At 39.0% G+C, this 15,804-nt stretch overlaps 3 protein-coding genes across 4 annotated transcripts in view; all 3 read left to right on the forward strand.

The window, feature by feature from the left end:
- Window positions 1-15,804, forward strand: part of LOC146456791 (NLR family CARD domain-containing protein 4-like) — a 180,480-nt gene that overhangs the window by 48,084 nt on the left and 116,592 nt on the right. The window lies entirely within an intron of this gene.
- The window catches only part of LOC146456792 (uncharacterized), a 131,634-nt gene that overhangs the window by 45,701 nt on the left and 70,129 nt on the right, over window positions 1-15,804 (forward strand). For both annotated transcript variants that reach the window (XM_085092758.1, XM_085092759.1), the window contains exons 3-6: window positions 9,031-9,099; window positions 11,086-11,190; window positions 12,263-12,923; window positions 14,064-14,129. In XM_085092758.1, the coding sequence (XP_084948884.1) occupies window positions 12,287-12,923; window positions 14,064-14,129 (703 nt within the window). In that variant the 5' untranslated portion in view covers window positions 9,031-9,099; window positions 11,086-11,190; window positions 12,263-12,286. The remainder of the gene's footprint in view (window positions 1-9,030; window positions 9,100-11,085; window positions 11,191-12,262; window positions 12,924-14,063; window positions 14,130-15,804) is intronic.
- The window catches only part of LOC146456793 (death domain-containing ATP nucleosidase-like), a 96,241-nt gene continuing 84,326 nt past the window's right edge, over window positions 3,890-15,804 (forward strand). Inside the window, exons 1-2 of the mRNA XM_085092741.1 lie at window positions 3,890-4,002; window positions 6,291-6,387. The gene's annotated coding sequence lies outside the window, so the exon portion shown is untranslated. The remainder of the gene's footprint in view (window positions 4,003-6,290; window positions 6,388-15,804) is intronic.

Consider the following 15,804-nt stretch of genomic DNA (forward strand, 5'->3'; position numbering starts at 1 on the left):
TTCGGAAATGACTAGTTTCGAAAATGAAGATCCCGAAAACGAAAACCCACTCGAAAACGAAGACCCGCTCGAAAACGAAAACCCACTCGAAAACGAAGACCCGCTCGCACAAACAACGGATGTATAGACCCAAACATTATTTGTGCAAAATAAAACGTCAGAAATTTCTGGGTTTATATTTTTTTTTTGAGTAAATTAAGAGTATAAGCATTTATGCGGCTTATCCCATCCCTTAATTGGGCGATTGTTTGCATTGACTAACACAATACCGGTGTTTTGATTATATTAGTTCATTTCATTTCCAGCTTTCTGTAAACGAGGACGGCAACGGTAAAGGCTGGTTTCCATATGATCGCGGATCGCAGATCGCAGATCGCAGATCGCAATAAGGTCTGCGATCGTCTGCGATCATATGGAAACCAGCCTTTAGATAGAACATGCTTCTATCTTCTGCGATCGTCTGCGATCGCGATCGCAGGATCTCAGACGATCGCAGAGGTAGTTTCCATATGATCGCAGACGATCGCAGACCTTATTGCGATCTGCGATCTGCGATCCGCGATCATATGGAAACCAGCCTTAACGAGAACGTCATTTAAAAATATAACTTCTCGTTTTTGTAACTCTTTCGCAATCATTAAAATTTGTTTAACTTGGAAATTGCAGGGGAAGTCTCTAGGAACTAAATTAGTGTGAACGACGTCAAATTAAGGAAAAAGAAAGAAGAGTTTACGGTGTCATACGCTCCCGTTCTAGAAAAAAAACCTAAAATTTGATCATTTCACGTTGTTTTGCAGAGGACGGTAAAGAAATGTACCAAAATGTAAAACGCACATGCAGAGCAATTGTTTTCGCTCATTAAGCCAATTGTTTTGTGGCGTTCTCGTTGCCAGCGCTGTCCTCGTTTCTTAAACTCCCTTATATTATCGGATTATACGACGATGAAACAAAGAAACAATATAAACAATAACGTTTTATTAACTGAAATGATGAAAACAGGTAACGAGCAACAAAAAAAAAAAAACATTTTACTTAATGACCCAGCCGAAAGGGATTAGCTTCTCGTAAAATTAGATAACTCTGAACAGTGAAGAGCTTACCCTGCACTGGTTGGGACATGTTGGTATGCCGGGATTGTTACGCAGACATACCTTTAGAAACAGAGGCAGAAATAACACAGGCCTTAATTATTCCCAGCGCATCTCCAATACAATGGATTCATACTGAATCAAAACAACCAAAATGAGTTATAACTAATCTGCGATCAGAGGGGCCGTTTCTGGAAAGTCCTAAAAATTTTTCAGGCCCGAAATTGCGACTCGAATTTTACCATGATTTCAAGATACAAAACAGCAAATTTATTGCAAAATTCCGTACCTGGAAATAGGCTCGAAACTTTTCGAGAGTTTCGAGGTGAATGCATGCAATTTAGGACTTTCAATCGATGGGTTTTTAGGAATATATTTCACGCCAGATGTATGAGGTGATCAGTTGAGGTTAACTGGTTTCCCGGGAACTCCCTCGTGAAAGCTAAGCGTAAAAGTTAACAAAAAGTGGAAAAAAGAAAGACAAAATTAATTGCATCTATATCTGCAATCAATTGAGTGTAGGATATATAACAAAAACCGAGACATAAAAAAAATAGGTCGACGGAATGAAATATTCAGTAGTATCCCGGAAACTCACTCGCCTTTAGGAATCAAAGAACCATGCAGTGCATCTTACGTACAATGGGAGGTGGGAACGTTGACAAGACAGCGGAAATCACATATTTGCATCTATTTCTTCTTCTTCTTCTTCTTCTTCTTCTTCTTCTTCTTCTTCTTCTTCTTCTTTTTGTTCAATCGTTGGTGAAGGGTTTTCGTTACGAAAATGAAGACACAAACGTTGACAAGACAGTGGAATGCATGTATTTGCATCTTTTCTTCTTTTTTTTTTTTCTCGAGCAAGTCTTCGTTTTCGAGTGAGTCTTCGGTCTTCTGTCTTCGTTTTCGACACTATACCATCCTTCAGGAACAAAGTTCGTACGTTCGCTAGTTTCGAGAAAACGTTGTCAAACTATATGACAATGGACGCCATACGTAATAAAGGGTAGCTTCTGACAAAAATACAATTTTAGCGATTTTTTACATTCTAAAATATCAGGATCGGGTAAACTCGCCAACGACTGAGATCTCAGTTAGATTGAATTTATCGGGTATCAAACGCTTGGCAAGAACGAAATAGTGACACAGCGTTAGTCACAAGACATGTACCATACCTACCAACCCCCGGAATATAAAAATCTGGAGACGCCTAGAAATCTTCAGGGGCACCCAACGAGCTAAATTTTCAGAATTCATCAGGGAACAAATTCAACATGATGTGAACAACGAAATATAATTTTTTGACCTTTTTTAATTTTAACTGGGAAACTTTTATCTTCCCTATATATAGGGCTTCAGTGGAGGGGGGGGGGGGGGGGGGAACAGCGAATAGCCTCCAAGGGCCATGGCATCAAGGCTACATTGAGGGCATCAGTAGGGGTGGGGAAGGGGGTTTTCCCCTTTGCAACGTAATTTAACATTTCATTTAGTTAAATGGAAAAAAGAAAGGCACAATCGTTATACCATCCGAATCGTCATCCGATGTCTCCCGGTTAGAACAGCATTTACCTACCATGTATTGTGCAATTTAATTTGATTTGTGACTATTGACAATACTCGTTAAATATATGTAACTTTGATCACTCTGTTTTATGTTTTCCGATCGAGAACAACTCAAATAAGAACACTAAATCCATTTCTTGTGTTATTTTCCTTCTCGACATTTCGAAAATAACGTAATTATTTAAAGCCATGATACTTGTAGGTATTTCCCGGGAGATTTGGTGCTCTTTTACTGAGTCCGAAATTAACTTTGTTAGGCAGGCGCCAACTGGCTCTTGAAATTTTTTTTTTCAGTCGCCATATGGAGAAATGAGGTCGCCAAAACGTGGCAATAAAATTTTTCCTTCGCAGCGAAACACAAACCAAAATTTTGGGTCACCAGATGGAAAATTCTGGTCGCCAATTTTTCTTTTAAGAATCAGAACCAAGAGAACGCGTTTGAAGCCGCAATCGATGTCATCAGGAATGAAACCAGTGCTGAAATCATCTTTTGACGACTTTGATAGATCTACATTTTCACCTTTTGACGCCCAGAGAATATCTAAATCTTCAACTAATTTCTTCGCGGATGTTCCGTCTCCACTTTCTAATAAATTACGGAAAGGTTTCAGAACATCTTTGGACGCCACATTGCCTAAAATAAATACCGTATTTACTCGAATAAGCGCCGCGGCGCTTATTTAATTTTTCGTGTCTCCTGTGCGGCGCTTATTTGAGGGCGGCGCTTATTAAAAGGCTCATACCACAAAGCCAAAACATTTTGATTGTACAAGGAAAAACGCTGACAATCTCCTTACTGCAACAGTTACAGGGAAGAGAAAGAGGGAGGTTGGGCGTGTCGTACCGGCGAAGTTTACAGCCTTCACGCAAGAACTGAAGAACATGAACATTTTGAAGAGAGAACTGAATGAAAGAGCATCAAGATATACTCACTTCGAACTGAAAAACATCACTATTGATGAAAATAAATTCCCATTGCTAGCTTAGAACCGCATTGCAGCGATTATAGTGTATTTTTATCATCTAATGGAAATACTCGAATAAGCGCCGCACCATAGCTGCGGCGCTTAATCGAGGGCGGCGCTTATTAACGACATTAACCATTCCGCTCCATGTGCGGCGCTTAATCGAGGGCGGCGCTTATTCGGGGGCGGCGCTTGTTCGAGTAAATACGGTATACATGGCAAAAGAACGCACGTGGCCTCTTGCGCCCGCAATACGTATGTTATGGGAAACCACTGAAAAAACATGGCGGTGAAGTTTTGCACTGATCGTACTGTGCAGAAGCGTTGCGGTAGATTTATGATAACAGGAAAATCGGTTTTATACTTCATAAGCAGGGGAAAGGTAAAAAGTAAGTGACCAATCGGCGGGTGGCTTTGAATTTCGTTTTAATTGATTTGACTGAAAATCAAAGTTATTGTTTGTATAATGATGGTGGCATGAAATAGTTTTAAATTGCCCGCTGGAGACCAGTTTTGAAATTCTGGTCGCCAGTGCAAAATTTTTGGTCGCATTGGCGACCAGGAAAGCGCAATAATTATTTTGGACCCTGTCTAACCAGGAGATCAGGAGATTTGATGAAAAACTTGGAGACTCCCAGGAAAACTAGGAGAGTTGGCAGGTTTCTGTACATAAATCAGGTGTTTTCGATATTTTGATTGGTTATCGAGATATCCAAGTTCAATTTTAGAATGGCAACGTGTTGTTCAAGTAGTCCCGCCTAGTAGTCGTAAAATTTCGTAAACAACACATGCCTCCACAGTGGATTATATCACCTCGTAAAACCGTGAGCCAGTGAATCAGCAACCCGCTCCATGGAATCAACAACACTTGCACATAATTCTCGTTAAATTCCAAAGTCGAAAAATCCAAAAGTATGCAGGTCAGCAAGTCTTCAAACCTCCAATTCTGCAGGTCTGCAATCCTGCAAGTCTGCAGGTCTGAAAGCCTGCAAGTCTGCAGGTCTGCAAGCCTGCAAGTCTTCAAACCTCCAATTCTGCAGGTCTGCAAGTCTGTAAGTCTACAGTCTGCATTTGTTGCACACCCACTTTTCCTTCCTGCCCCATTCAAGATGCCGTTGTTGATATCTTTGTTGCCCTTGTTTATAGTAATGATACACTCTTTGTTGTATATTAAATTGTGTTGAACGAAACAGAAAGATAAGCTTAAATGCATCCAATTATTGTATAGTACTCTCCACATACACAGCAAGGCCAATTTAACAGAGATTCCAACCCTCCCGATTTTACTGGGAGTCTCCCGATTTTTGGTGCAATCTCCCTGTCTCCCAATTTTTCGTACAATTCGAAAATTCGAGGGAAATTTTATTAAAAAAAACAGTTGCTTTTGAGCGATAAATAAGGTAAATGGGTCAATATATTAAAAGAAAATGATCTCAACTTTCTTCCGAAAATGCGTTTTCAATCACATCATAGCAGCGACTTCTTAATTGTCTTCCCCCGTCCAGGGGGTTAGGAGGTATCGATCACAACTGAAAGTGCTCATTGTTCTACAGCGTGCGCATCCACTTTTGATTTCTATACCAGTACCATGTATAGAAATCATGATATATTTTAAAGTAAAATATTATTTATTTTCCTAACTCATTGTTTTTAAGGAGACAGGGTTTTTTATGTAAGCTCTTTAGTTCAACATAAGTGGAACAGCATACCCTTTTTAATTTTAAACCAACTGATTTCTGAGTGTGCTTACCTGTTTTCAAGACCAGAATGGTCCATTCATCCCATGACAATTTCGCCCATCAGAATCCACCTGAATTGAGTAAAATTTAAGCCAGTGATGAACACGGTCCAAATTCTTAATAAAAACTACAGAGCAATGTTTTCCCATTAATTTGAAGGCCACATGCAAAAATTCAGGCACTTTTGACAAAAAAAAAATTTCAAGCAAATTTTCCACTTAGCATAGTTTTCCACCAAGCCCTTCAATTGTTGTATTGTTTTTCAATGTTCAATATTGTGATGTTGAGGTCGGTTAACATGTCACATGTTGTTTAAAAGAATAAAATCTGGCTTTATTCAACAACTTCCAACATATTCACTCCAAGAGAAAACATTAAGCAATTTATCAGAGCCAATAAGTCTAAAAATGTTGAGCACCAATGCACTGTGTTTACATTGGACATTGCCTTTACTCAGTGACCTATGGAGGGGCAGTTAGTTAAGTGGTTGCACTGCCCCCACCCTGAGACATTGAAAACTAAATACATGTTTTAGTTCGCAATGTGAATTTTAAAATTTTGTAGTGTGGAACACCCTCATTTTAAATTGAAATCCCCCCTCTCAACCCAAGAAATGGATGGGATTTGATTAGTTCATATACTCTTTTATTTTGATATGCTTAAATTAAATTCCATCGTATTTATTACATCATTGTCTTTTTTACATCATTTTTGTCAAAACAGACTGACAGTTAAAACAGTCAAAATGCATTTGTTACCATATTTGGCTGGAGTCACGCCCACTTCTCTCTTTGAACAAAGAAATCCAAGACATTTTTCGAGTTCTTGTATTTACATGTAGATCTTGTGCATCTTCTTTGCTGTTAAATACAAAAGGTTTTAATTATTAGGCGTTTTATCTCCTCTTCAAGAGCAACTTCTGTTACAACAATTTACAGAGTTTGTTTAGCTGCAAGTTGCATCTCTGCTGAAAGATAAGGATAAAGTAAGAAGACGGCCTTTGGACTACATAAGATGTGAAAGCTATTGGGCAAGGTAAATGAATCATGCTTATAAATATCAAAGATTTATATTGTACATTTGTATTCATCATTTTAATGGATGTTACTTACAAGGCAGGTACTCAAGGTTAAGATTTTTCTTGAGTGAGCAAATTCTATGTATGGGAAGTTATTTTATACAAGTTATTAATGGAAATGGAAATGAAGTATTCAAATTGAAATATATTTCAGGTATATAGTCATGGTCTTCAAATTCTAATACAGTTAATCTTGTTATGTGAAGAATGGTGCCTCCAAGTTAGAACAGCTAGTTTTCTTGACAAGTTGAAGGGTATTTGCTCATTCTAAACATACTAAAAGAGTAATAATCAATCCTTAAAGGCATTGGCGTCAATGATGTTTGTGTGTATGATGTGGTTTCTTATGATTGGTTGTTTTTAATCATGCCACAAATGAACCCAGCTATCTGCAAGATTATTGACAGTTTGTTTAATCCTTTTTTTTTTTTGTGGTTTTGTTGTCAAGTATGTGGTTAAATTGTAGTGGAAACCTGTAGAAACAGTCATGTGAAATAGTATTTGGGTGAAGAGGATGGAGGATGCAGAGTAAAAAATGAGAAATAAAGAAGGCAGGACATAAATCATGGCAAAGGAACTCTAATACAGATTTAGTTTTGTGAACCCTGCCCTGTCCGCCAGGAATACTCACTGGCAAACAATCAGTAGACGTGATTGAGTTTAGCTATTTTAATCAGTCTTCTTGTTTTCGCGCTTTACATTACCTATGTGTAGACGTTACTCTACTTTCTCTCTCTCTGAGCAGAATAAAGGAAATCCTAATTTTCATGTTACTATAAATCAATAACTCTCATCTGTTGTTGCTAAGCACTAATCAAAAAAGGTCATTTAATGTTATACAATGTAAATGCTACTGAGCGTCCTTTTTAAAACAGTAGCTGTCACTTGGCTCAAGTGGCTGTCACAAGTGTCTGTCGATTCTCTGACATTAGAAGACACCTGAGTTAATTTATTTATAACTCTTTGAAAAGTTGCACAATATTTTTTACTGGTATTACATTTTATTCATTTGTTTAGCACTCACTATTTTAAGGAGACTGGTTTTTCATATAGTTTACACTTGAATCATGGATTAATGACTTGTAAAAGTGCACTTTAATTTTAACATTCATGTTTAACTTGATACTTGTGACACTGTAGGCAGAATCCACATGGAACATTCTTTGTAAAGAAACTGGACCTTTGAAAAGCATTTACAAATACATTTGAAAAGCATTTATTTATGCAAAGCCTACTTACCGTACATGGCCACATTGACAAGAACAAAACAAAAAGCACATGCATGGCAAAGCTTAACTCTGATTTGGCTGACAAGATCAGGTGATGCGTGACCTATTGTTACAAAAAACAGACAATTTTCTGGCTGTGCTTATTTGTTTCATACCAAAATGGTCCATAAAAACAGATCATCAGAAACCAACTGAATTGAGCAACCTCATGGGCAGATCTGCTGGAAGGAGGTGGGAGAGGGGAGGGGTTGAAGTGGTTTTAACCCCCCACTATGCACATAAGGCATTGAAAACTTTAAAAATGCTCTAGTTTACAATATGAATTTTCAAATTCTCCAGAGTAGAACAGCCTCCAACTCCCTATAGGGACCTACCTCATGCAGTCACACCCCACCCATTCCCCCAACATCGTCTCATCCCTTTCATACATAAAAATTATATAACATCCTGAATTTGTTCCCCTAACCATGCAAAGAAGAAACAAGATGAAGGTTGACAAGTTCATACTTAAATTTCATTCTACTTGATTTATTACCAAATTTCTAATAATATGTATTGTAACATGCCTCATGCTTGAAATGTTTTGATCTTTGGTGAGGTTGATTAACATTATTTTAGACCTGAAGTCGGGCCAGACAAAATTTTATATTCAAATACAATAAATTCAAATACAAGTTTATTATCAACTTTGCCATATTCCTTGTACTTCACTTCATTTGTTTTTTGCATAGTACGTGTATGTGTGATGTGAAAACTGTAGACTTCTAGCCTTTAGCTTGACGCAGACTAAGGTCAATGAAGCAGTTGTCAAATCAGACTGACAGTTAAAAACAGTAAGACAGCAAAACATGTTACCATATTTGGCTGGGCCAAGCTTGCCTTCTTCTTTCTCTGAACAAAGCAAGCATGCATTTTGCAGTTTATGGATTGATGGAAAGGTTCTAATAGGCCTCTTTTCTCTTCTTGAAACGTTTGTTGTAATTCACAGAGTTTGTGAAGCTGCAAGTTGGATTTCTGCTGAAAGACAAGGAAAAAGAAAGCAGACTACCCTGGGACTACACAAATGTGAACTCCATTGGAAGAGGTAAACAAGACGCCTGGAGACGTTCACGTGGGATGTTTTATTTGATGCAAGCATTACTTTGAATGGCTGCCCACAGTCACAATCTGTTTATACGTACAAATAAATAATTTATCAAGGGCATTCATTGGTGAGCTCGTAGATAGAAACAGGTTTCACTTCGTAGTTTGATACAGGGTTAATTTAATACTTACATGGGAGACGCCCACATCCCCTCCCACTGGCCAAATATTGTTAGTGAGATCAGTGCACTCATAAATATTCGCATTTATCTTTTTTCTTCACTCCAGGGATTGCACCAAAAGAAGTCAGATAGTGTTTGGTAAATTCTTGAGCGCTAGCTGCTACTTACTGGACTGGTGAGTAACTAGATATAGTATCGTGGTTTTAGTGAAGGGTGCAAATGAATGTTGTGCCACAAGCACTAGTGACACAATTTAATTACTCGGGCCGTAAGGCGGACCGAGTTAAGGTTTCGGTAGCATTATCAAATTCTTTTTTTCTTTTTGGGGTTGCGATGGGCCGAGAGATAAGACTTCGGGCCACGAGTTATTGTTCTTGGTCTCGTTTTTTGTACTCGGCTGGTACGAGTTACGTTTTCTGTTGTGTTATCAAATTCTTTAAATTCTCGGTCGCGTTCTTTGTTTTCGGGCTGTGAGGAGTGTTTACGATATGCGAGCCGGATGTGCGAGGCATGAACAACCCCGACATAAACTGCTAACCGTTAAGCTAACCAGGGAGCTATTTAAGCTAACCTAAGTGCTATTTAGGCTAACTGGAGTGCTCTTTAGGCTAACCGGAGTGTTTTTTAGGCTAACCTGAGTGCCTCAAGGTTAGTTTTGTTTAACCAAACATTTGGCAACTAAATCAGTCTATGACCTCGCGGGCAAAGATACATAAAGATGTCTCACGTTTACTATAGAAAAACAATCGATGTAGAAACAGTTTCTGTCTTCAAATAAAAGGTGAATAACAAATGCTTTCCCCTGAATTTCATTTAAAAATATAAACAGCGACACATTGAAAAACGTACAAGGATATAAACGTACGCGTGATGCGTAACGTTACTCTAGATCCCGGGGGGGGGGGGGGGTACTTGACAGATGCTTGGGTAGGGAGGTGCGGCCCGGGCGTTCAAACCCTGACCCTGTTTAAGACACAATTCTCCGATTTCCCTATCCCGTTTAACCCAAAATCACACCCTGTTTAAGACTAGAATGAAATATGATTACACTAGTTTCTTACTGTATTTTAATGCATTGGCAATCACAATCTGGTTAAGCCATTAGGTCATGTAGGGATACCCTGTTTAAGATAGAAAGTGATGAAATAGATACCCCGTTCAAGACAAAACACCCTGAAAACCATACCCTATCGGGCCGAACGTCCCCGTTAAGGTCACATAAGGGAGTACCCCCCTCCCCCTCTTCCGGGTCTAGATCATACTGAAAATTACGATTCGTCATTGACCCCGCGTCACATACATATTAGGACCGTACAAATGGTTTCTGTCTCTAAACAAAAGGTGAAAACGTAAGGATTAAAGCCCGGGGATTATGAAAAGCATTCGTATGACAAATGTCGTTTTCCCCTGTATTTCATTCTGACTGCAAGAAATGCAATTCTATCTGGTGGTTACTTATTGCCTCACTATATCTCTGTATCTATCTATTTGGTAGCCTGCGAGCAAGCTCTCTTGGGGGGTGGGGGCGGGAGGAAGAAAGAGGATCCACCCCCAAGAGAGCTTGCTCGCAGGCTATCAATTTGGGGGAATTGGCGATGCTGGAGGTTATCACTGTTAAAAGATTGTAGGCTTTACGCACCACACAGTCAAATATGGCCCGAGTATAAGCTGGAAACAGCTTCTTGTTAATAAGGATCAGCGAGCAAGTCTTGGGTGATTATGATAATTATATTGATCAAAATGATCCCACTTCATATTGTGCCCAGTGATTTTAACATGGTCAGCAATGGCTGACGTGCTGTCATTTTTAGCGAGGGCCTTGAAGTGTTCCATTTTCCTGTCATTAAGTCGTCGCTTTGTTTTATCGATATAAAAATCATTGTAGTCCCAGCAACCGGCCTTGTAAATGATTCTAGATTATTGGGCACGATTCAAGTGCTCCTTGTGAGGAAAGAAAGATTTGATCGAGTAAGTGTTTTGAAAAATTGTCTTAAGGTTGGCAAAAGAGTAGAACTTATATACACAGAATTTCAGGCGTTTACAGATTTGGTTGCTCTGCTGACCATAACGTAACAGTATAATGATATCTTTTTTAGGAACCGTGGAGACAGGGCTGTTTGGCTTGTTTCTGTTTTTGTTAAGAATATCGTTAACGTTGTAGGTGATTATACCCTGAGGGTAACCGTTTTGAAGCAAACGTTTCCGAAGATCATCTGGAGCAGATTGCAGCAAGGAAACAGAGGAGCAAATTCGGTAGCAACAATAAGTGAGTGTGCGGATAGATTGATGTTGTACTTAGGTCAAGGCAGTTGCTCATGGCAAGACTTTTAAGTCTTAAAAGGGGGAGAAAATAAATTGCTCATTTGATGTGGTACTGGCCCTTAATTTCCTGTCGAGTTTCCCTTGCAATAGTTTAGTTTTATTTTCCCGCCAGGAGATGTTCTGTACTCTCATAAGTCCGTTGCAGGTACCACTGATTCAGCCGATCTTGAAACTCATCTTTTAATTGCCCACGTTTCTGCTCCAAACAAATGGGTGCTTTTCACACAATCCCTGAAGAAAGGCCAATTTGGTGGACTTTGAGATGCCAGGTTTCAATATTTCAAAAATTTGTTCTTATTTCGTCCATCGGTTGCAAGGCTGGATATATTTTTTTTAAAACTTTTCCTTAACTAGCCTTTAGTTAGCTGAATATCACTCTCATAAACTCACGGAACTTTTGTCTTGACATTTAGTTTAGTGTTTTGTAAGGGGGAGCATTTTAGCGTATGGTGGCGGGGGGGGGGGGGGGTAGGGGGAGTTATTTAGTGAGCCTTTCCTCTACTTCTGATTTAGGCTCCGGCATCTATCACAACATACCGTTCATAAAATGAAAAACTGGTACTAAAGGAATTAACTTTGTTGTACCTCTTGTGATCGGGTAGTGATCAAACTGCGACAGAGGCCTCACGTTGCCTTTTAGTGGCACATCATTAGCAACGGCGTAGCACAAGTCATCTCTTCTTTCCTTTCAAAGAAAATAGGACGTCTGTGTGCAGGCTGCAGCGACAGTAGCCTAAACATGGTTTGGGAACTATCGAAAATCACCGCATAAAGTTCAGGTTTATGTAAAAACTGACGTATGCAGGGAGAAGAGAGGTTTTGTGGTGATCCTTGATCTTTTGCTATAATGTGAAAACATAACTTGCTACGATCATTTGCGATCAAGCAAGTGAAACTGAAAGATCCTGCGATCATCGTATGGAACCCTAACTTTGTAAGTGAAAACTACATCTTAGCTAAATGTTTTGTTTTGCTTGTTTTTATCTAATCATGGTTTCCATTTTGATACAATGTAGGTGTGGTAATCTTGTCGCCATTTCATGGCTTCCTTTTGGCCGACTTTCCCATCCGCCATGGAAACAAACAATCACGCCTGTTTGTGCCGTCTTCTGGTGGAAGTGGGATGGCAGGCTCTCAGGGATACCTTTGACAAAATACACCCTCCAACCGATCTTCATGACGTTTTGATGCGTCCTCCAGCACGTCCTATACTTCAGTCTCTCAAGCAAGAAAGAGTTCTTAGTACCCCACAGTGGAGGAAGCTGTACCCTATAATTGCTTCGTCTCTATCATCAGGAGGCTTTGACATGCTGCTTCTGATATTGCTGCTGAAGAATATTTGCAGCTTGAATCCTCCGTCTACAGGTTGGGACAGTCTTCCGCCTGCTGAAGATACGGGTATCGCAGCAAACATAAGCAGGGTCATATATTATAGAAACAAGATCTACGAACTCCATGCTAGCCAAGGTTTCGTGGATGACACAACATTTAACACCATGTGGCGAGATATCAGTAATGCGCTGGTAGGTCTGGGAGCTGGAGCTATTTATTGGGACACTATCAATCGGCTCAAGACTGAGAGCATGGATCCTGAATTTTTCGAGCACTACCAAGATTTGTTAGAGCAGTGGAAGAGAGACGACGATAACATCAAAGACAAACGTGAAGAGATGAAAAGTATGAATATAATAAATTTTTATAGTATTATTATATTTTGCACATGCAATGCACACGCAAAACAACAAGGTAAATAACAAATTGCTTTTTGTGAATACCGTCTGTTGGTACGATATGTAAGTTGCCTTCATAAAGGTTGCTTCATCTGAATTCACTAAAGCAGCATAACATTTTGGAGACGCGATACTTTTTAAACGGCAAAGCACGTTTCGGATGAAACCTTATCTACGTCAGGAACAGTTGCTTGTGTTAGCTTGGTTTCTTGGTACACAAACGAAAACAGACATAAATTTGCTTGCTCAACTCTGTAACTTTATTTTTCTGTCCACCTTGTGGACCGTGACGTATCATGTGACTTGACACAAAAAACTTCTTATGAGGGGTGGGCTAGGTCCCTAGTCCCCACACACTCCTCCTCTAAAAGAAATGTCCTCCTGGCCTACTTGTACAATTAAAATCTCAAACATGCAAAGAGAAAAACAAACTGTTCTTGTAGGGTGATCAGGCCTACAAAGTTCGATCTATCTCCTAATCCAACGATTGAACAATGGTCAACTGCGTCTTCAGTGCACTGAAACACTGCCTCAAAATGCCTAGCATTTTCATTGAACAAGTCTGCTTTTTTTTTTTCAAACAAACAACAAGACAGTAACTGCTAAGTATGGCATTGTCATTCTTTGAAACACCTCAGAAAAATATTGGACATTAATTCACCCCTTATTATATGGGGACTGCCACATAATGTTCTGTTTCGTAAAGAGCAATGCAGGTAAATTACTCCACTTTATTTTATCTCTCACTTAGTACGCGCGGTGTGATTGGTCAATTTATCAGGCTGTATTTCACTGTACGGCCCGCTAAATTTGAAAGTTTCCTTTTTTGCGTGCCCGATTGACCTCGGAGATATAATAAATATCTTACTAACCGAGTAAGAGATCCGTACGGTAAGTTACGGCTCCTTGTTTTTTTCCCGTTGATTTATGGTTCGGTCCGTAACTTACAGTACAGACTTCGAACCCGGTTGGTGAGAGATATCTTTTTGGTCGACACTTATAGGACATACTGCCATTTAACAATGTCATAATGATAGTTTGTATTTAAGGGAGACGCCTGATTGACTTTTTCATTTTCCCTATCAAGGAATGGTTGAAAGTAAGGGTGAAAAGAGTGAAGAAAGCAGAGAAGATAATTTTGGAGAAATGGAAGGTACGTACTGGGAAGTTTGAGCTTATAACATGATAAAGTACCAGTGTGTTTGTTATTTGGCCGTGGGAAGACTGGTATGCCATAAGCTTACGCTTACATGAGATCTCGGCCTAAGACAATGGGGGATGGATAATCGCTCACCAAGTGGACTGATATCTAAAGATGTCAAGAGGCGTTTATTTGAATATCTCTTAGGAAGATTGCAAACAAAATGAAGAAACATCTGCTTTATAACTTTTTACTGTAAAATAGATATTTATTCCTAAGCATAAATTAGGATTTCTATTTGTTTCCATGTGTTATTTTTATAGGATTTACACTTAGTTTTAGCTGTATGGTTCTAATTGATTGTAGAGTACAGGTTACGCATGTCGTCCTATATAGCTGCATATTTAATTTGTAAGCATACGTTCATTCAGACTGTTGCATAATACCGTAAATCCTCTATTAAGCCCCCACTCTCAAATCAGCCCCCCTCCCTATCTAATGAGCCCCCCCCCCTTTTCAGAGGAAGAAAGTTATTAACCCCCTCCTCTCTTTTAAGCCTCCCTCCCCCCCCCCCCCCCCCTCCCTTATTCTTCACAACCAAATTACATGCAGCACATGTACGGGATTCAGTTTTTAACATTTCGATTTAGCTTACCGTTTTGTTTAGGTTATCATTTTACCATTTTAGATTTTTGTACTTCATAAATTTCAAGGTTCCCACAAGTGAATAAAAATGTTGAAAATATCTTGTACGACAAGTATAATATACTCAAATGTCCATATTAGACAGTCATTGCCCTTGTCCAAAACACGAAGTAGGGAAACGCAACTCTTGTCTGTTTCTTCCTCTTTAGTAGTGAGGGGGGCACCAGTTAGGCCTCTTTTTCGAGGTGGTTTCTCATTAATCTGAGGTGGCATACATTATCGCCGATGACGTCTCTGCCTATTGTCTTGCTCACTCATTATAGGATAACGTCATATTTTATTTTAGCCTTACCAACAAGTTATGAACTGGTTTGACAGGTTGATCAATGTTGTCATGCTCTATTTTTAACTTATGGCAGTCATGGGCAGTATTACCGGTTTGACAGGTTTTTTAAGTTATTTTTGGATACATGACATCATATAGTATATTACATATATGCTTAATTGTATAGCTTCCCTTGGGGGGCTCTTCAGTCATATATGAAAATAAAAACAATAATAATAATGAAAACTATTTACATTTGGATGATAATATAGAGAGAAAGAAAAAAATACGATAAAAAAAACGATAAATTAAAATATTCTTAAAAAGTCTCTTTTTTAAAAACGCTATTTTTCCGTGTTTCTGATATGCTTCGATAAATTATTGTAGAATTTTTTTTTGCTCCACCGAAGGTGAAAGCCCTTTGGCCTTTCGCAAGCCTACACTTGGGCAGCGTGAGGTAATTATTTTGCCAGGCGTTCCTTTGGTGAATTTTTGAAGGGTGTTGAAATCATTCTCGAAGATAACCGGGAGTTAGGTTGTTCATTCATTTGTATACAGTAGTCTATTTTCATTGTCCGTAAGCGTATGAAAAAGCGATTACTGCCAAGCACATTATTCACGAATTGTGAGTTTCAGTAATAATCATACATTTTCAGTGATTCGATTTTGGATGAATTCGATCGAGATTGTGATTTTGTTGGTTATAAAAGATGAAAT

Source organism: Pavona decussata, unplaced genomic scaffold (assembly GCF_977016875.1).
Source record: "Pavona decussata unplaced genomic scaffold, jaPavDecu1.1 SCAFFOLD_254, whole genome shotgun sequence".
Classification (NCBI taxonomy): Eukaryota; Metazoa; Cnidaria; class Anthozoa; order Scleractinia; family Agariciidae; genus Pavona; species Pavona decussata.